This window comes from Peromyscus californicus, unplaced genomic scaffold, assembly GCF_007827085.1.
Source record: "Peromyscus californicus insignis strain IS unplaced genomic scaffold, ASM782708v3 Scaffold_2__1_contigs__length_46816999, whole genome shotgun sequence".
NCBI lineage: Eukaryota > Metazoa > Chordata > Mammalia > Rodentia > Cricetidae > Peromyscus > Peromyscus californicus.
The window spans coordinates 8,294,077-8,314,981 of NW_026294540.1; the positions used below are offsets into that span (position 1 = coordinate 8,294,077).

The following is a 20,905-nucleotide window of genomic DNA, read 5'->3' on the forward strand; positions in this document are numbered from 1 at the left end:
GATGGCCCTGAGGAGCCATCTCTCAAGTAGGGTCTGAGGCTATCCCCTGTCCCCATCCCACCTCTGTGCCCCGAGCTCTGTTTCCACACTTTAGTTGCTCCGTTGTCCTTGTGACTGTGTGACTCACTCTAGGTTCAGCAATTGCTTGCCGGAAGTCCCACACGGGATCAGGTTACACCCGGGAGTGTTCACTGTGGGGTTATAGGGAGTGGGGGGCGGGGAGGCATGGGCAGAGCCTGGGTTCCATCTCACCACACACAAGCTGTCAGAAACTCGGCTGCCCCCACCCACCTCTGACGTCTCTCTCGATGCTGCTAATCTCTGCCAAGTGTCCCGTGTGCTCCAGCACCGCCACCTGCCCCCCACGCCCTCCGCGAGGTTGTCCAGCCTGTGGTCTCGCATGCTTCTCTTCTATATAATCTTCACCTTCTCATTTTATGGGATTCAACACAAAGTCTACTTATGCTTGTTTGCATTATGGTTAAACTATTAAAAAAAAAAAAAAAACGTGGACCGACTCTACCGGCTGGTGTCTTTTGTCAGATTCGGTTGGAATGCCACACATCCCCCTACCACAGTCACGGGGTTGGGTATCCAGAAAGAAGTCTCTTGGGTGTCTTGATTTGGGACCAGAAGACTAGATTTTATCCATCAGTCCCTCTGGGGCCATTTCATTCTTGAGCTGATTGACCACTGACACTCCTGGAATGGGGGAGGGACTAGGTCTCCACTTCGCATGCTGGCACACTCCTCTGCAACACCCCTCCTCCCCATCACAGCCACATGCATTGGAGGGGCCCTAGAGAGGCAACCCCATTGCTCAGTCCTTCCCCGCATATATCATCCCTGAAGACTCCAGAGCTCAAACCTAGCTGGTTTCAGGCCCAGCTCGAAAGATGAAAGAGCTCTCCAAAGCCCTTACAAGGAGGCTGGAGAGATGGTTCAGTGGTTAAGAGCATCGGCTGCTCTTGCAGAGGACCCAGGTTCGGTTCTCAGCATACACATGGTGGCTCACAGCCATACCTAACTCCAGTTCCAGGGGATTTAATGACCTCATCTGCTCTCCACAGGCGCCAGGTGTACGTGTGGTGCACAGACAGACATACATGCAGGCAAAACACTCACATGCATAAAATATTTTTTAATGCAAAGCTCCCGCCAGAGCTGATGAGGTGCTTGTCTTAGATACCAGGATGGGTTGGTTACTATAAAGGGCTGCATGGGTGTAGACAGAAGTTTCTTGGTCCTGCCCAGTCCCGCCTGGGCAGCAATAATTTTTTATACAACCATTCAGAGGCTTAATATTAACTGCAAACTGTTTGGTCTATGGCTCAGGCTTATTGCTAACTAGCTCTTTTATCTTAAATTAACCCATTTCTATTAGTCTGTGTATTGCCACATGGCCGTGGCTTTACCGGTCTGCTGGCATCTTGCTCCTTGGGCAGCTGGATGGCGTCTGTCCTGACTCCGCCCTTCTTCTCCCGGTCTCTCTGCTTGGGTTCCCCCACCTGGCTCTTCTCCTGCCTCACCACAGGCCAAAGCAGCTTTATTTATTAACCAATGGGAGCAACACATGTTCCCAACATACAGAAAGACCATCCCACAGCACATGGGTGAGACAGGGCAGGGGGGAATATGTCTTCACATGCCCTTCAGGACACAGCCAGGAGGACAGTCACACCAATCTCCTGTGCTCTGCAGTACAAAATGACATAATTCTGTGGGTAAGTCTGCTAAGTCTGATGATCAGTCCCTGGGCCCCACATGGGGGAAGGAGGGAACTGACTCTGGAAAGTTGTCCTGACTGACTCTGGAAAGTGCACCTTCACACAGCACGGGCATGCAGACCCCACCCCCACCCCCACCCCCTCCCCCTCCATCTCTCTATTCCTCCCTCTTTTGAGCTCCGACCCCGAGCCTCACATCCGAGGTCCAGTGTAAGGTGAAAGGCAGAGATGGAGCAGGAACCAGGCAAGGCCACTCATGCCCTGCTCCTTGCGGGACTACAAAATGGATTAGCCAGTTAACACAATGGCTCGTGGCGATGAAAAGCCAGTCTTGACGGGGTGCTTTGGCAGGTCACCTACAGTCAGTCACACATCACGTAAGGACAGGACACATTCTGAGGATAAGTTCATAGACGTGTGTCAGTATGCAGCCGGTGACCCTCTCTAATTCAAAACTTGGGTAACTGAGGCACAAGGGGACCAGGCAGCTTGTAGAATGTCAACAGCTAATAAATGACAAGGGTAGGGCTAGGATTAGACTATCCATCCTAAGAACCCGCATTCTGATCCACCATGTTGGGTATTTGCTGAGATACCCAATCTTGGTTCGAATCCCAGCTCCTCCACTTCCTAGCTGTGTGACTTTGGACAAGTTACTCAACTTCTCTGTGCCTTCATTTCTCTGCCATAAAAATAGGCTGGTGGTTGTAATTTGTTGGATTGCGATAGGATTAAATGAGTTTGCATGTGCAATACATGGGATGGAATGGGTTGGGATAGGGTAGGGTGAGGTGGGATGGGGTGAGGTGGGGTGGGATGGATTTGATAGGAAAATAAACAGGCCTGAATTCTGCCTCTTCCGATTTCCTCAGTTTATTTCTCTTCTGGGTATGAGCAGTCTTCTCCGTGAAGCGACATGACACCCAGCCCTGGTCTTCTCTGGCCTCTCAGGCCCTGTAAAGAGTCCGTTCCTGAAAGCTCCTGGACATGCCCAGTAGCATTCTCTCTGGAGCTGGCCTCCACATCTGCGTGTTTAACCAGCTTCCCACCTGACGTCTACTCAGGCTGGCGTTGTGACAGGTCCCACCTGAGAGTTAGCCGGGGACAACTTCACCGTATGGGCCTCCCAACTGTATAGCTGGGGTTGCCTAGCAACCAGGTGAGGGTTTTTTTTTTTTTTTTAAATTTACACCAAAACAGAACCTTCACAGGCACAAATCAAAAAAGAAAAAGGTGGCAAAGGCATATGGTTTGTGTGAGTGGAGGGAGGGGGGAAATAAGAATATTGTTAAGTATTTGGAGATCAATCTAGAGTACGGACTTCCCTGGGGTGGTAAGATGACCCGGTGAGTGATGGTGCTTGCCACCAAGACGCGTGACCTGAGTTTGATCCCTGGAACCCACCAGGAAGGAGTGAGCTGACTTCACAGAGTTGTCCTCTGCCCACCACACATGTCTCATGTCACACACAGACTCACACACTCACACATTCACATACACACCTTCCAAATACAGGCACAAGCTTCCAGGTATAGGCACACGCCCATAATCCCAGCAACTTGGGTGTTGGAGGCAGGAGAATCAGATTTTCGGTCTCGTCCTCTGCCACACTGAAAGTTTGAAGCCAGTCTGAGATACAGGAGACCCTGTCTCAAAAAAGAAGATAAACCAGGCAGCGGTGATACTCGCCTTTAATCCCAGCACTCAGGAAGCAGAGGATCTCTGAGTTCAAGGCCAGACTGGTCTACAGAGCGAGTTCCAGAGCTAGTTCCAGGACAGCCAGGGCTACACAGAGAAACCCTGTCTTGAAAAACAAAGAAGAAGGAAAAGAAAAGTCCATTTTTTCCCTCACTTTACCCTTTGCAAAGTCAACAAAAGGATAAAACCAAGGAACAGGGCTGTGAAGCTGGCTCCATGGTTAAGAGCATTTGTTGGACAACCTTCAGGACCTGAATTCACATCCCAGCACTCAGGAAACAAGCCGGGTGTATGTTCATTCTCCCCCCCGTAAAGCCAGTTCTGCAGAGGCAGACTGGAGGATGGGGGCTTGCTGGATGCAGCCTGTCTGAAAAAACATGAGCTCTGGGTTCAGGAGAGACACTGCCTCAAAGGAATAATAATTCTCTGGCCTCGGAATGCACGGGTACATGCAACCACATACACAGGTGCGCTTACACCACACACACACACACCATACACACACACACACACACACACATCAAGGAGCATATTTATAATTGGCTTGAACTATATAGCATTTAGCCTGTGACCTGAGGGTCACTGTCTCAGCTCTTCCTTAATTTGCTGTGTGCACGATCTGAAGACCCTCCACAGTGGTTCTCCCTTTGTGGGGTGGGGGTGGGGGGTGTCAAACGACCCTTTTGCAGTTGCTACGTATCAGATATCCTGCATGCCAGATATTTACATTACGATTCATAACAGTAGCAAAATTACAGTTATGAAGAAGCAATGAAAATAATCTTATGGCGGGGGGTGGGGGTGGGGGGGTGGGGGAGGTGAGGGAGGGTTGTCACCACGACATGAGGAACTGTATTGAAGGGTCGCAGCCTTAGGAAGGTTGGGCCCAGTGTGGTGCCGGACTAACCTCCAAGCCAAACCGCTACCATCTTCAGGAGTTCAGGTGGGCCTGCTCACGAAAGATCGCCACAGCTGGGCTTGTTACCTACTGACGTTCCCTCACACAAGGGGGGGGGATGGGGGAGAGTCATGGGACTCTCACCTGAGTCTCCAGCCACCCCTCCCAACCCCTGTAGTTGGAAGCAGCCTGAGCCGGGGGCGGGGCTAGAGTGTATGTAGGTGGAGGAGGAGTTGGGGGAGGGTTCCATCTAGGCAGCCGTGAGCTCAGGCTTCACTGTCCATGCCTGTGTGCCAGGTACCGGCCACGTGGCTGCTCTGAGGTCCCCTGCGGCTCCTGCCTGTAACCCCTCACCCACTGACCTGTAAGTCCGCCTCAAAAACGCCCCCGGAGTAGAACTTTGGTTTGTCATCGGGCCCTTGGGGGAAGAGGCAGATGTTATTTAGTTCTCTGCCCCTGGGGAGATAATTCTCAGGACACCCAAGGCTGTAGGTGTCCTCTACAAGCTGGGACAGACACAGGGCTCTTGTCCCAACACTCAGGAAGGAGCATGGTTTATCAGTACCCATTTTTTCAGTCCCATAAGTCTCGCTAGGGACTTCCAGCTTCCAGAGCTGGGTGATCAGCTTGAACGGGATTTTTGTTTGTTTCCTTGGTTTTTTTTTTTTTTTTTTTTTTTTGGTTTTTCGAGACAGGGTTTCTCTGTGTAGCTTTGCGCCTGTCCTGGAACTCACTTGGTAGCCCAGGCTGGCCTCGAACTCACAGAGATCCGCCTGGCTCTGCCTCCCGAGTGCTGGGATTAAAGGCGTGCGCCACCACCGCCCGGCTGTTTCCTTGGTTTTTGAGATAAAGTCTCTTGACATGGCTGTGGCTGGCCAGGAACTCACTCTGTAGACCATGCTGGTCTTGAACTCACAGAGATCTCCTTGCCTCTGCTTCCCGAGTGCTGGGAGTAAAGGCTTGCGCCGCCGCCGCCGCCGCCGCCGCCGCCGCCGCCACCACCACCCGGCTACTTTACGTTGTTTTAAGCCTCTACGTCAGGGCGAATTCTCTAAAGCAGCATCAGAAAGCTAAAACAAAAGGCTAGTGATGTAGCTTGGTGACAGAGTGCTTGGCAAGGATGCATAAGGCCCTAGGTTCCATAGAAGACCTTAAAGGGAATGGAGAAGGAGGGAGGGAGGGAGGGAGGCGGCGACTGGGTTAGTTTGTTATTGTTGAAGTGTTTCCTTGCCGTCTCTAGCTTCTGGAAGCATCACAAATTCCTTGGCCTATGGCCCAGCTTCCCTCAAGCTGGTGTTTCTCAACACCCAGTTGTTCTCTGACCTTTGCCCTCCTGCCCCCTTCTCCTGAAGGCCTGTGTAATGACACCAGCCCCAGGTCACTCAGCATAAGGTCTGTCTAAAGCTTCCAAACCTCAGCATACCCGGGAAGATTCTTTCACCATTACAGAACCGTTCCTACCCGTCAGTTTCTGGAGATCAGCATGGGGACATGTTTGGGGACTATGATCCTGGCTGCCACAGCTGGACCCTGACTCCCAAAGACTCTAGTTCCTCCTCATGTGTAAAAACACGGCCCAACTTGTCACTTTCAGAATTCATCCATTCAGTCAGAATCCAGCGAGGAGACACGGGCCAGCAGAGAGGAGGGAAAAAATAATGGAGAAGACAGGGCAGTTAAAGAGGATGGGGTGGGGGGGGGGAGATGCCAGCAATGAGGTGACTTCAGGAACACTCAAGGAAGGAGAGAGGGTCAGACAAGCCCTAAAGGGAAAGTGAGGCTGGCTGGACCAACCATGTATCTCTCTAAATCCGGAGAGACCCTCGAATACCCCAGCAGAACATTCCGCCAACCTCCCCCCACCCCCCAGACAGTGTTCTCTGTGTAGCTTTGCGCCTTTCCTGGAACTCACACTGTGGTCCAGGCTGGCCTCGAACTCACAGAGATCCGCCTGCCTCTGCCTCCCAGTGCTGGGATTAAAGGCGTGCGCCACCACCACCCGGCCCGTCCACCAACTTTTTAAAAGATGTTCATTTTAGTTATGTGTGTACGAGTGTGTTGTACAGGACTACCCTGGGAGTCAAACAACCACCATCATCATGAGTTCAGCTGTGTGTGCTCTCTTACCAAAAATCATCCCACGTGGACTTGTTGATTCTTAACCTTCTCCCATAGGTCTCAGGGGAAGCCGGGTGGCCTGGGACTCGTACCTGCTACTCCCAACCAAGTGTATTCAGCTCTGCCCTAAATGCAGGGGGCTAGAGTATACAGTCTAGGGACGTGAGGTAAGGGGCTCCATCTACATGGCCATGGGGAAGTCATCAGCCATGCTGAGTACACACCCTCCAGAGTGGCTGCTGTAAGTCGGCGCATGCTCCTTCCCATAACACCTTGCTTTACTCTGTAGGTAAGCCTCATAAACCCATCGGTTCCCCGTTCGGTGGACTTATGCCTCTGTTTGTCATTGGGACCTTAGGAGGAGGGATAGATGATGTTTATGTCTCCTCCAGAGAAGGGATTTTAGCAACAGGGTGTGTGCTACCAAATCCCTCAGTGCTGGAGTTACAGGTGGTTGTGCGCCATCTGTCATGGGTGCTGGGAACCAAACTCAGGTCCTTTGCCAGAGAAGCCCATGCTCTTGACCTCTGAGCCATCCCTCCAGTCCCTCAGTTGATTTTTTTTTTTTTTTTGGATAGGACACACCGTCTTGTACATGCTGGGTGGGGATTCTACCACTGAATGATATCCCTAGCCTCTGATTTGGTGGTGGTCATGTTTCGTGTGTGTGTGTGTGTGTGTGTGTGTGTGTGTGTGTGTGTGTGTGTGTGAGCTCAACCGTAGTTCACATTCCCCAGGGACCATCCACCTTACTTTTTGAGATATGCTTTCTTACTAACGTGGAACACCCTGCCTGATTCCTTCAGGCTGGCTGGCCAGACAGCCCCAGGGACCTCCTTGTCTCTACCTCCCGAGTGCTGGGATGACAAGCACTCAACACCATATTTGACATTTCTTTCCTTCTTTTTTTTTATTCTTATTTTAATAATAATAATTATTTTCATTTTTATTCCTAAGTATGTCCATGCCACAGGCTTGCAGATGCCAAAAGGCGTCCGATCTCCCGGAGCTGGAATCACAGGCAGCAGCTCCTAGCTAGCTGCCTGGTGTGGGTGCTGGGAACCGAACTCAGGTCCTCTGGAAATGCAAGCATCGGTGCTCCTAACTGCTGAGACGTCTCTCCAGCTTCTCCTTTTCTTTCATTATTAACGTGAGTTCTGGGGATCAAACTCAGGTCCTTATACTTGCAAGCATTTTTACCTAGCTATCTCCCCAGCCCCCTCAACCCTTGATTTTTTTTTTTTTTTTTTTTTTTTGAGACAGACTATCATTAGATAGCCCAGGCTGGCCTCAAACTCTCAATCCTCTTGTCTCAGCTTCCAACTCCTGGGATCACAGAGTTGTGACACCACACTGGCTTTGGTGACTATCTGAGACTGGCTGAGTGGCCTTTCTCCTTTCCATCACATGCCCATCTCCCAGGAAGGGCTGTGTGCAGCGTGGAGCTAATGAATGAGACTACGCTGGCGGGTATCCCTCCCTAGGTCCCCTTTTCTCCTCCTTGGGAAGCACTGACCAACTCCTCTGTAAGTATTCCCTTCCTCAGATGAGGCTACCAAACAGGATGAATCCCAGACCTTCAAACTCCAGGGTCTGCCTGGGCCAGCGGGAGAGTTCAGCAGTCATGGTCCTTTCTATCCGGTCCAGAGAATGATCTGTGGCAGCCATGCTTTGGGTTATTTATTTATTTTATGTATATGGGCATTTTGCCTGCATGTAAATCTGTACCCCAGAAGAAGGCATCGGAGCCCACAGGACTACGGCTATAGATGGGTGTGAGTCACCATGTAGGTGCTGGGAATTGAACCCAGGTCCTCTGGATGAGCAGCCAGTGCGCTTAACTGCTGAGCCATCTTTCCAGCTCAGATTGATTGATTGATTGATTGATTATGTATCCGGGCAGTGATTTGGGTTTTGACTAGGTAAACAGCCAAAATAAAAGAATGAGGGAGAGGAAACATAATATCATCAGATCGGGCTCTCAAAACATCAAGCCAAGGGCTGGAGAGATGGCTCAGAGGTTAAGAGCACTGGCTGCTCTTCCAGAGGTCCTGAGTTCAATTCCCAGCAACCACATGGTGGCTCACGACCATCTATAATGAGATCTGGTGCCCTCTTCTGGCCTGCAGGCATACACACAGGCAGAACATTGTATACATAATAAATAAATAAATAAATAAATAAATAAATCTTTAAAAAAAAAAATCAAGCCGAAACGAACTGGGGAAGTTGAGGCTGTGAGCCGGAGTGCCTGTCGGAACGTCCTTTCCTTCCACAGCTGAGCTTCCAGCCTCTCCCGGTTGCAGGCATTTTTATATCATGAGATAAGTGATAATAACCTCTGTGAAATGCTTTGCTCCTGGTGTTGCCTCGAGGGCGCTGTGTTCTTACTTTTGGCCTGTTTTGCTGTTCTTTCCCCTCCCTGTCATAGAGTTAGGGAGGGTGAGTCTGTCCCTAGCTGACAAGGGGCCTCGGAGGACACTGGACAAAGACACACTTGAGGTAGAGGAGGGGACCCTGCTTCCAGAGCCAGCTTCCTCAGTGGGCTCAAACAGCACACGACAGCTTCCCAACATAACGTACCTTACACAGACTCTTAGCTGTATGGGCAGGTGAAAAGCAGGGCCTGGGAGGCAGAAGGGCTCATGCAGTCTGAGATCAGGGACGTGTGTTCCTGCATTCTGAGCAAGCTCTGAATTGCCAGCAAAGGTCCCAGGCAGGAGAGGAGCTGGACCCAGAAAAAAAAAAAAAAAAGTGTGTGTGTGTGTGTGTGTGTGTGTGTGTGTGTGTGTGTGTGTGTGGTTGTCTCTCAGTATGGGAGAGGAGGATGGCAGGGGAGGCTCCCTGAGACACCCCAAGTCTATGGTTTCTCATGAAATGGAGGAAACACCCAGGTATGCCCCCAAGCTCTGTGGGCTGTGAAGTCACTTGCTTTTAGCTAACTTTAAAAGTCACTGGGTTAGAAGGTCACACAGCTGAACTATGTGTCATTCGTCTCCCCGACTGGCTCTTCTCACAGCAACAGCTCAGATAACGGTTGTTTAGGTGACGTCTCGAAAGACGGGAAAGCCGTCTGTTTTCAGAATCGCTGACTCCTGTTTGGAGCCAAGCCCTCAAAAATCACTTAGGCTCAGCATTTTGGCCAGTCACAAGTCCCCACTTGGACGGTCTGTCGTGCGCTGCCAAAAGAGGCCAAAAGCTTGGCTCGTTTGTGACATGAACACAAATATTTAGAAGGCGGTTTAACCACATGTCCGTTGGACAAAACATGGGTGGCAGATTTCCCCAACCTAAGGCCTCCCGGACATAGGCAGCTTTCAGCCGGTGCTACGGTGTCGGGAATGTGTTCCCTCCCATAGAGCAGGCCTCAAGTCCAGCTCGGAACAGAGGGTGGGAAGGAGTACCGTGGGCTACTGTCTCCTGGATGGGACATGGCCGTTGCCATCGTGAACACCGAGCAGCTGTGACTGCCTGCGTGGGGCTTGGAGGAGAAAAGAAAAGGAAAAAGGGCGTGAGGGTACAGTACAGGGGAGGGACAGGGCTGCTTGGTAAGAAGGGGTCAGGAAGAGTGGGGGAGGCAAAGGGGTGAGCTGGGGGTAAACATGATCACATGCCTCCTACACAAGTATAATACTGCCCAAAATTTTTAAGCTTTATTTTGTTTTTAAGTGTGCGTGTACAAGAGAGGTGTTGGGTGTGGGTGGGTGGGTATGAACCTGTGAGTGCAGGTGCTTAAGGAGGCCAGAGGAGGGTGCCCCAGATTCCCGGAGCTAGAAATAACAGTTGTAAACCTCCTAACATGGGTGCCGGGCTAGATCGTCTCTAAGAGCAGTGCATGCTCTTAACCACTGAGCTGTCTTTGAAACCCTCAAACCCTGCCCTGCACAAGATATTTCAACTAAGTCATCAACTCTTCCCCTGACCCAAGCAAGTGAATGATAAGAAGGAGCCTTTTGATGTCAAGGCCAAAATAACCACCCTCAGATCACACTAATTCTACAACCTTTCCACACCTCTCCCACCGAGAACCGTGAACATTAATTACCACTGCCCAGACCCATGAGATTCTCATGTCCAGTCACAGCCCTACCCCTTCAACCTCTTTCCTTTTTTAAAAATATTTTTTAACTTCTATCTGTGTCTGTGTATATATACCACATATGTACAGGTGCCCCTGAAAACCAGAAGAGAAGGCATGGGAACCCCTGGAGCTGGGGTGACAGGCAGTTGTGAGCACTCTGATATGAGTTCTGGGAACCGAACTTGGGTCTGTGATGGAGCCGCAGACTCTTAACCACTGGGCCATCTCTCCAGCCCTTATCCCTACTTCGTTATGTCATAAATAGCAACATCTGGTTCTTGGAGAGGCTTGAGGCCCCCATATCTGGATGCTCAACCACTTTGCAAATATACTGTTCCTTGTAAAACTCTTTACCCCAGTGGCTCTCAGATTGCGGTGGCCAAACAGCCCTGGTCCTACCAGGCTCGGGTCCCTTCTACAAAGAGACATTGCATTTGCACATAACCTGCACACAACCTCCATGGACCTAGGTCACCTGTAGGCAACCTGTAATACACAATACAGACCAAATGCTGGATAGGTATTTACTGTTTGCTCTGGGGGCAATAATGAAAGTCTATACATAGAAGAACAGATGCAGGTTTTAAATGTCCTATTTTGTTCTTCAAAGAGGGTCTTGTGTAGCTTAGTTGGCCTTGAACTCACCATGTAGCCAAAGATGACCTTGAACTCCTGATCCTCCTGCCTCCACCTCCCAAGTGCTAAGATTAGAGGTCAGCACCATTACAGCAGTTTATTCATTGCTGAGGGTAGAACCTAGGGATTGGTGCATGCTAAGAAAGCGCTCCATCCACTGCACCACATCCCAAGCCCATCTGCTGTTGGTATTGTTGTTTTTAAACAAGTTCTTGTATCCAGGCTTGACCTCAAACTCTCAGTGGTCCTCCCTCAGCCCCTATGAGTTTCTGGGATTACAGGCATGGCCACTGCCACATCTGACTTTTTAAAGTATTTTTGATTTCCAGTTGTTTAGTTGGTTGGTTGGATCCACGGTGTAGAGGCCACCGAGGGCCGACTGCATTTATCCTGAGAGCAAGGGACCCTGATGAAGGTTTTGTGGTGGGCTCCAAGCCTCTCTCTACCGGTATTATGGAGATTGTGTACAAGACAAGATTGTGTATCAAAGCCCACAGCTAAGATAAAGGGAAGCGCTCCCGCATACAGTCCCAAGCCCACAGCTGGAGATAAGGAGAAGCACTCCCACATACAATCCCAAGCCCACAGCTGGAGATAAGGAGAAGCACTCCCACATACAGTCCCAAGCCCACAGCGGAAGATAACCAGAAACATTCCCACGTACATTCCGGTGAAATATGTTCCCTTTCTTTAACAACAACGGGGCACTGGGGAGCCAATGGGATGGAGCATGCAGGATGGGGCCTGAGATTTCTAGCTTGTGTGGTGCCTTTATCAACCGGGCGGTGGGAACTATTAACTTATTACCGGAGCTTTACAGGTCAAGGCCTGGATCTTAGCAATCTTTACATGCTAGACTCGTCCACTTGACCCAAACACACCAACTGAAAAGACAGGCTATTAAAACACATAGAAAAGGGGGTTGGAGAGATGCCTCAGCGGTTAACAACATTGGCTGCTCTTCCGGTTAACAACATTGGCTGCTCTTCCAGAGGTCCTGAGTTCAATTCCCAGCAACCACATGGCGGCTCACAACCATCTATAATGGGATCCAATGCCCTCTTCTGTCACGTAGGCATACATGCAAGGAGAATACTCATATACATAAAATATAGGGGGGAAAAACATAGAAAAGAGCCTTATTCAGTGTGGACACATGGGGAAGAGGAAAAAGAAATATGCCAGTGACTGACCCCCAAGGCAGTCTTGGTAAACTGACATGGTGGTTAAGATAGATTACCTATTTTTTTTTTAATTTAGTCTCTAAGTGCATGTCTGTGTGTGCATGTGTGCAGAGGACAGATCTGGAGCTGGAGCTGCAACCTACTGTGAACTGCCAAGATGGGTCCAACCTGTCCCCACAAGGGGTCTGTTAAGCTGTCAGAACTTTGTGAAATCCTTTGCTATGGATTCAGTTCCCTCTATGGCTGGCTCCAGGGCTTCAGCCTTTCCCTTTCTTTGGACAAGGGGGTCATTTAAATTAATTAAGGTCTATTGTTTCAAAGGCCTACAAGTGTCTGGTTTTTTAGAACATCCCCTCCCCCACCAGGATGGTTGAAGTTCTCAGGAAACAGTCATGGATCTGGGCAGTTTAGCTAGAGCACAAGTATGTGGCAATGATTGATGATTGATTGGTTTATTGATTGATTGATTGAGATAGGGTCTTTCTATGTAGTCCTGACTGTGCTGGAGCTCACTCTGTAGACCAGAATGGCCTCCAACTTACAGAGATCCTCCTGTCTCTGCCTTACAGAGATCCTCCTGTCTCTGCCTCCCTAGTGCGGAGCTTAAAGGTGTGCAGTGTGCATCACCACGCCCGTCATGTGTGTGTGTGTGTGTGTGTGTGTGTGTGTGTATGAGAGAGAGAGAATTTCTCATTTCTTTTTTTTCCAGTGTTGAACTTCTCATATGCTAAACTACTGCCCTACCACAGCTTTACTTCTTAAAGAATTTCCTTGTGAAATGTGTCTCTACATATATTCTCTGTCCCTTTGATAGGCAAAGCTTGTGTGTGTGCGTTTGTCTTTGTTCTATCGAGGTAAGGTGAGCAGACTAGACAGTGTCCCTCTTAGCCCCTGCAGTTCAATGACATTAAAAACATCCCCTGCCTGGATTTTCTTATTGCCTCCGAAGGTCAGCATTCATTAAGTAACCCAAAGGTTGGAAGAGATGGCTCCACACTTAAGAGCACAGGCTGCTCTTCCAGAGGACCCAGGTTCAGTTCCCCTCACCCACCATGGAGCTCACGCCATCTGTAAGTCCAGTTCCAGATCCGCCACCTCTTCTCTGGGTATGAGGCACACATGTTGTGCACAGACAGATGTGCAGACAGGCACAACACCCATATATTAAAAAATAACATTTTAATTAAAAAAAAAAGTAACCCCCATTTTCTTCCTTCCACTTGACCTTAATAACCTCAGTCCTAATTCTGTTTGATAAATTCATCTTTCCTAACAGTTTTCTATGAGGGGATCATGTAGAATTTGCCCTCTTGTGTTGACTTTTCTGGGCATACCCCTCTCAGGGGTCACCTCGCAGCAACAGCAGCAGCAGAATTCACATTTTATTTGTGGTTTGGAGGTATTCTGTAAATCTTTTTTTTTTTTTTCAAGGCCTAAATAAGTTTCTGTCCAGAATCGTTACCCAGAATTTTTTTTTTTTTTTAATTTTTCACGGGCCTGGGAAACATCTCCTTGAAAATGTAAATATCAAGGAAGACCCTGCCCCTGCCTCCCTGTCCCCAGAGAGAGTTCAGCTGGGCTCTTTGTTTCTAACTGTAACCACCTGTGTGATAAAGAGTTGAAATGTGTTATTATTTCTTGATGCACGGGGCAGCTGGCCAGCTTGGCGGGTCCCGGATGGCTAGGCCAGTTTAGGAGGAAGGAGGGCAAGAATGTGTCTCAAAGAAGAAGGTCATGTCTTCTACCCAAGGACAAGTTATGGTGAGCCTTGGGAATTGGCCAATGAAGCCTGTGCTCTGTGGCTAGCGCTTCCCGGATACAGAGTGGGGTTGCCACGCTGACATCTCCTTATCACCTTCTCTGTGATGGCAGCTCACTCCGTTTGATGCTTGTTCGATAACAAAACCGGTTTCTTCATTTGTGAAGAGCATTTTGACTGCCAGATTTTTTTTTTTTTTTTTTTTTTTTTTTTTTTTGGTTCCTATCTCCCCAGTGACTGTCTTTGATTATCTTTGGTCATCTAGGAGCTGGTGGCAGGCTGCACAATGAAGGGACAGTCACTCCTGATAAGCTCACTGATCAGCAGCTCCCGGCTGCAGGAAGGATGGCTGGAAACGGTTTATCCAGGTCTGAGCAACACCAAGGATGATTTGCAACAGCTTAGCATGGGGGGGGGGGGGGGCAAAGCTGGGGGAGCAGTCCAGGGCCACAGCGGGAACCAGGCAGGGGCTGAGGACAGAGAGGCTTGTGGTCTGTGGAAGCCAGGTTTTGAGGGTCCAGGCTAGAGCCAAGTATCTCCAGCTCTAAGTGCATCATGACTGTCCAGCTGGCTTCTGTTCCACTAGTGTGGGGCCTGCAGTGAGGTCCTCTGTCTTAACTCAAATGCAAGCACCTGCAGCTGCCACAGCCACTCTAGGTTGGACGCAGTACTGAACAACCCATGTGCATCTACTCACTTAACACCTCTAGCTGCCCTAGTCAGTAGGTAGGTTATTCTTCCCATTTTACAGATGGGAAAAACTGAGCCTCATATAGGCTGGGTCACTTTTTCTAGCCCAACAACTGGTTAGGCCTGTGCAGTCTACACTAGCTTCATTTCTGTACTTTTGATAAAATTCTGTGATAAAAAGCAACTTAGGGGATAAAGGGTTTATTTTAGCTCACATTTCCTGGTGATAAGGAAGTCATAGCAGTGGGGATCCAAGACAACTGGTTACATCACCTCTGTGGTCAAGAGCAGAGAGAAATGGATGCATGCATGCATGCTTGCTTGTGCTCAGCTAGTTTTCTCCACTCTTGCACAGTTCAGGAGCCCCCTTGCCTAGGGATGGCGCCGCCCACAGTGGGCTGGGTCTTCTCATACCAGTTAACTTAATTAAGGCAAACCCTCCTCCATTCACAACGTGCCACAGGTCACCCTCATGGAGACAACCCTCCACAGAGACTTCTGGTCCTGAAGAGGGCTTCAGACCAGAAAGGAGACACACGCTGAAGAAATGGTTATATAGAGAGGAAAGGATTATGGGAGGCGAGGAGAGGAAGGCAGCAATCAGAGAAGCCAGGCTGGAGGGTCAGCAACTGGAAAAGGGGAGACTTGGCTGAAAGTGCATCCCAAACAACAACGAGATGCACCCAGGAGAAGGATACCAGTGGGAGGAAGGAGATAACAGCCATCTGGGCTCTGCTTGGGCTGGAGGAGGAAAGAAGGGCCTCAGCCACAGACAGGCGACGTTTGTCCCTTTGTAACAATGTTAGGGATTTCAGATTTATTTCTAAGGACCATAGAGAGCCATGGATGGCTTGTGGGGGACCTGCTGAGACGTTCCAACAGGTTCTGACCCAGAACATCTGACTTGAGGGGAGTTCTTTACTGTGGCCTTTGTAAACTCTAGTCAGGAGCCACATTCTTGAGATTCAAGGACTCCGGTTTTATGGTATCTGTGTTCCTGTAGACAGGCTCTAACAATGAACTGAACTCAGTTTTGTTCACTTGTTTCTCTTAAAGGAGAGGTCGGAGATTGCCCAGCAGGTAAAGGTGCTTGATGCCAAGCCAGATGGCCTGAGTTCCTTCCCTGGGACCCAGGTGTTGGGAGGACAGGACCAACTCCTCCTCTAAGTTGTTCTCTGTGGGGCGTTTACCCACCAACCCCACAGCTCCGCAGAGTTTTTTTGAGTGTGAGCAACAGGAAATATTAAATAGAAAGATTTATATTGCGGAGAATATTGCGGAGATAAACAGAGAGAAAATAAAGGATAGCCTTGAGAGGGCCTGGAACCTTTTCCAATGGGCCCGACTGTCTCTGCCCCAGGGTATTTATAGAGATGCCAAGGGGTGGAGCAAAAGACCTCCTCCCCCAGCACAGCCAAGTGCAGACCATCTCAGACACCTGCACTCACGCCAGTGGTCCAATCATCCTTTATGCGGACTTGCTGGGTAAAGCCACGAGGAACCCGAAAATGGGCTCCCACAGTTCTCTGACTTCCATATTCATGCACCTCCCACAGAGGAGCACAGGAAATAAATTAAAATGTGAATAAAGGTGCTACTAAAGATGCAACCCGTGGTTCTCCTCTGCCCTTCACATACATGTGCACACATATACACATGCATTAAGAAAATAATAAAGCGGAGGCTAACATTGAAAATACCCACTACACCTGTTGACAACACCTGCTTTAGAGGTTCAACTCCACATCTTTGTTCCCCATGACTCAACCAGTGCCTCGTGTCTATAAGCCTTGGTTTTCTTAACTGCGGAATGGGCATGCACAGGGGAATTATTGTATTGCCAGTGAGGGCATATGCGTCCCCAAATATGAAGGATTGTTGAGTGGAAGACTATTGAAAATGGACACCATAAACACTTCTAATGCCACACCCGGCACTTGGGAGGCAGAGTCCAAAGGATCAGTGGCTTGAGGTCATTCTGGACCTAGTCACTTATAGGAGTGCTCCCCACCATCCTTTGATTTGCCTAAAAACAGGACATAGATCCGAGGGTTAATATTATTTCCCACATCATCGGAGGGCTAAATAGGAGTTCCCAAAAAGTAAACAGTATGCTTGGCCCAGCTCCCGCTGAGAACGAGTTAGTCCTGGGGAAGGCCAAATTACTTCCAGAAAGTGCTTGGCACAAGAGAATAGATAACCATTTTTGTTTTGTTTTGTTTTTTTTGTTTTTCGAGACAGGGTTTCTCTGTGTAGCTTTGCGCCTTTCCTGGGACTCACTCTGTAGACCAGGTTGGCCTCGAACTCACAGAGATCCGCCTGGCTCTGCCTCCCAAGTGCTGGGATTAAAGGTGTGCACCACCACCGCCCGGCCTAGATAACCATTTTTGATGACTTAATCCGGGGACTAGGGATGTAGCTCAGTAGAGTGCATGCCTAACCTGCACAGAACACTGAGTTCCGCCACCCTGCCACCATACCCCGACGCCGCCTCCTCTGAAATATATCTTGGTGGTACATGCCTATAATACAAGCTCTTGGGAGATGGAGGCAGATGGAAGTTCAAGGTCGCAATGCAATTCATCGTTCAAGACCAGCCTGGACTACGTGAGACTCTGTCTCAAACTGCAATATAGCCCAACTCTTTATCCTCCTGCCTCAGTCTCTCCTCAGCTGGGATAACAGAGTAAGCCATCGTGGCCGGCTTTAAGTTTTATTTAGTTACTGTGTGTGTTTGTACACTCATGTCATGATGCGAAGGTGGAGACCAGAGGACAACTTAACATGAGTCAGTTTCCTCTCTTACTATGCAGGTTCCGGGATTGGAACTCGGGCTGTCCAGCTTTCCTGCTGAATCATCTCACCGGCTCCCCACTCCTAACTTTAATTTTTTTTCCCCCCCCGAAACAGGGTTTCTCTGTGTAGCCCTCGCTGTCCTGGTACTCACTCTACAGACCAGGCTGGCCTCAAATTCACAGAGATCCGCCTGCCTCTGCCTCCCTGGGTGTGCTGGGATTAAAGGCGTGGGCCACCACTGACCATCCAGCAACACTTCACGATTTTGTGTGTCATCCTTGCGCGGGAGCCACGCTAATCCTCTCCGTGTCGTTCTAGTTTTAATATATGTGCTGCGGAAGTGAGCACCCAGCTTTTTTTTAAAAAAAAAAAAAAAAAAAATTAATGCTGTTGGGATAATCAGGACCAGGGGAGCCATCTCGGCATCCCGGGTCTCTTCCCGCTTGCTCTAGGCCCAGTGGGCGGGGCGCGGAGGGCGGGGCGCCGCCCGGCCCCGCCCCGGGGTGGGCGTGGCGGGAGCCTCCTGTGGGCTTCCTCTCGCGCCCGTGCGTGCCCCCGCGCGCGCGCGCGCGTGCCCGCGCAGCGGCCCCCTCAGGTACGCGGACAAGATGGCGGCGGCGGCGGCGGCGGCAGCGGCGGTAGCGGCAGCGGCAGCGGCAGCGGGGGACAGCGCTATGGAGGTGGTGCCGGCGCTGGCCGAGGAGGCCGCAGCCGAGGCGGCGGGCCCCAGCTGCCTGGTGCAGCTGCCGGGCGAGGTGCTGGAGTACATCCTGTGCAGCGGCTCCCTCACGGCGCTCGACATCGGCCGCGTGTCCAGCACCTGCCGCCGGCTGCGCGAGGTGTGCCAGAGCAGCGGCCAGGTGTGGAAGGAGCAGTTCCGGGTGAGGTGAGCCCGCCCGCTCCGTTCCCGCGGCGCCTCGGGGGGGTGGGGTGGGGGGGGGGTAGGGGGCGGGGGGAAGCGGCGGGGGGAAGCGGCGGCGGCCCCGGGGGGCCTCGCGGGGGGCCCCCACCCCGCCACCCTCCCGCCCGCGCGCCGCCTCCCCTGCCAGGCCCGCTTCCCGCGGGGCGGGCGGGCCGCAGACAAAGGCCTGGGCCGGGGGCACCTCCGGAGCCTCCCATCCCACCCACTCCCCCATCCCCCCGGTAGGGTCTCCTCCGCGGCCCAGGCCTCCCCGCTCGGCCCCGCCGCTGCGGCCCTCCCGCGCCTCCCGGCCGGCCGGCCGGCCCGACGCAACGCGCCGCGCATCTTTTGTGGCCCCGGCGGCGGCTCGGTGCAGGAGGATGTTTACGTGCGGGCAGCGGCGTTGCGTGCCTTCCCGGCCGGCCGGCTGGCTGGCTGGCTGGGAGGGAGGCCGGGATGGGACCTGCCATCCCATCTCGTGACCTTGCGGGGTGGGGTGGGGTGGAGGGGAGGGGTGAGGTCCACCTTCCCTTCTCGACAGCCTGGGTGGGGTGTGTGTGTGTGGGGGGGGTCTTCTTCCCATTCCGTGATAAGGCGACTCCCTCTTCCCCCCCCTCCCCGCCCCGGTCCTCTTTTTTTGCAGCGTGTTGGGGGGGGGGGGGCGGAATCCAACGGAGGAGATGCGGGCCCCGGGATTGCAGGGCCTGGTGGGTGCTTGAGGAGGCGCGCCATCAGGGCGAACCGTTAGCATCCTCACTGCCGTTGTTGATTGTGGCCGCCACCACGGAGATGATGAGGGGAGGGCCGGCTGGGGCTGGGGGGGGGGGTGGGGGTGGCGGTGGAAACGCTGCCTTCGTGTGTCGCGCCACGCCAAGGTCACCGTCTTGGGTAGTGAGGGAGGGGAGTGCGTGGATGCCCGATGGGGATTGCAACCAGAGCCGCTGCCAGCCGCCGCCACCCCCAAGCCTCCCCCCCCTTCCCCGCTGTCAGTGGGTTCCGCAGGCTCCGCCGCCGAGCCGAGCCGAGCCGAGCTGAGGCGGGTGTTTTCTCCCCTTTCTAGGTGGCCCTCCCTGATGAAGCACTACAGCCCCACCGACTACGTCAATTGGTTAGAGGAATATAAAGTTCGGCAGAAAGCTGGGTTAGAAGCCCGGAAGATTGTAGCCTCCTTCTCCAAACGGTTCTTTTCAGAGCACGTAAGCACCTGTTATATTATGGGGCTCGGGCTGTGTGTGTGTGTGTGTGTGTGTGTGTGTGTGTGTGTACACGTACGTACGTGAGTACACGCGCCTTAGCTGCGCTTACTGCTGTGTCGCTTTTCAGTGCTCACACAATCCCTCCCTCACACGGCTACAAGAGTCATTGTGCCCCCCTCTTCCCTCCCCTCCAACAACAACACGGAGCCATTTGTCCGTGCCAGCCCTACTTTTCTAAAGCCAGAGAGAGTGGGGTGTTGAGGAGCGAGCGGGCCAGGGATACCCAGGGCGGTGTCCACTGGGTCCAGATAAGCGTTATTTCTCTTCAAGATTGTTACACACGCTTCCCCTCGTGATGTGAGAGGCATCAATGATTGGATACTCTAAAGCTCTCGGACTGGTGTTCCCAGGAAGGCTGCTGAAGTAAATGGCGCCCTGCTCAGTAGCGAAGGGCGTTATTAGTTAAGGGAGCGGGGTTAAAAGCTGCCTGTGGGTCAGTTCCATTGCTGCCCCATGGCAAACCGGCTCGCATCCGTTGCTCTTGGCAGGTCAGGATTTTTGTTAGCACTGCTGCTCTTTGTTCTGTGAGAGGAGTTTTCACCGTGTAGCCCAGGCTGGCCTTAAACTCTTATCCAGCTTCCTCCTGAGGGCTGGGATGACAAGTGAGCATGGTCAGGCCGGGCCCAAGTTGTATGTTGCTTTTCTTCACTGACTGAAGTGTGTGTTTCTGATATGGTTTGGAGTCGGTTGTCTTCCCCTTGTCCAGAATGTCCGGTGGAAATCAGTGTCCATTCCTGACGCGCCTTTGCGTAGGGCTAGGGAATTGTCCCCTTATATTTTCAGTTCCTCCACGGATTGGAACTGATGTCGTTTGTTTTGCTCTCCTGGTTTGATGGAGGTTGTCTTTCTGAAAACTGCTTCTGACTTTCCACTCTGCTGTGAACGGGATTCATGGACAGTGTTTTCAAGGTGTTTCAAGTTTCAATAGGGCAGGTTTGAACCTTCAGCACCATTTAACTCAGTCCCCTCTGGGGACTACAGATAGTGTGTTTGTTAATGCTTATTAATGACAGAATGAACCAAGGTTTCAGGTTTTGTTCAGCCTGGAACAGTGCCCTAGCCAGTCTGTAATCACAAGTGGCTTAAAACACACGGTGGTGTGGTGCAGGGCATGTGTGATGCCACCTCTTAACCTTTCTCTGATAACGATGGATGGGTGGG

At 51.4% G+C, this 20,905-nt stretch overlaps 2 protein-coding genes and 1 non-coding gene across 4 annotated transcripts in view; 2 read left to right on the forward strand and 1 right to left on the reverse strand.

Annotated features, from left to right (window-relative positions):
• The window catches only part of Nos1 (nitric oxide synthase 1), a 179,697-nt gene extending 179,175 nt beyond the window's left edge, over positions 1 to 522 (forward strand). The window contains 1 exon segment of the mRNA XM_052755171.1: positions 1 to 522. This exon segment is cut by the window's left edge and continues 4,884 nt beyond it. The gene's annotated coding sequence lies outside the window, so the exon portion shown is untranslated.
• Positions 523 to 17,828: 17,306 nt separating this feature from the next.
• On the reverse strand, positions 17,829 to 17,935 carry LOC128121139 (U6 spliceosomal RNA). Its single transcript, XR_008222084.1, has one exon. It is a non-coding gene; the product is annotated as a U6 spliceosomal RNA (small nuclear RNA).
• Positions 17,936 to 18,180: 245 nt separating this feature from the next.
• Fbxo21 (F-box protein 21) overlaps positions 18,181 to 20,905 on the forward strand; it is a 36,456-nt gene continuing 33,731 nt past the window's right edge. For both annotated transcript variants that reach the window (XM_052755172.1, XM_052755173.1), the window contains exons 1-2: positions 18,181 to 18,473; positions 19,549 to 19,684. In XM_052755172.1, coding sequence (XP_052611132.1) covers positions 18,196 to 18,473; positions 19,549 to 19,684 — 414 coding nt within the window. In that variant the 5' untranslated portion in view covers positions 18,181 to 18,195. The remainder of the gene's footprint in view (positions 18,474 to 19,548; positions 19,685 to 20,905) is intronic.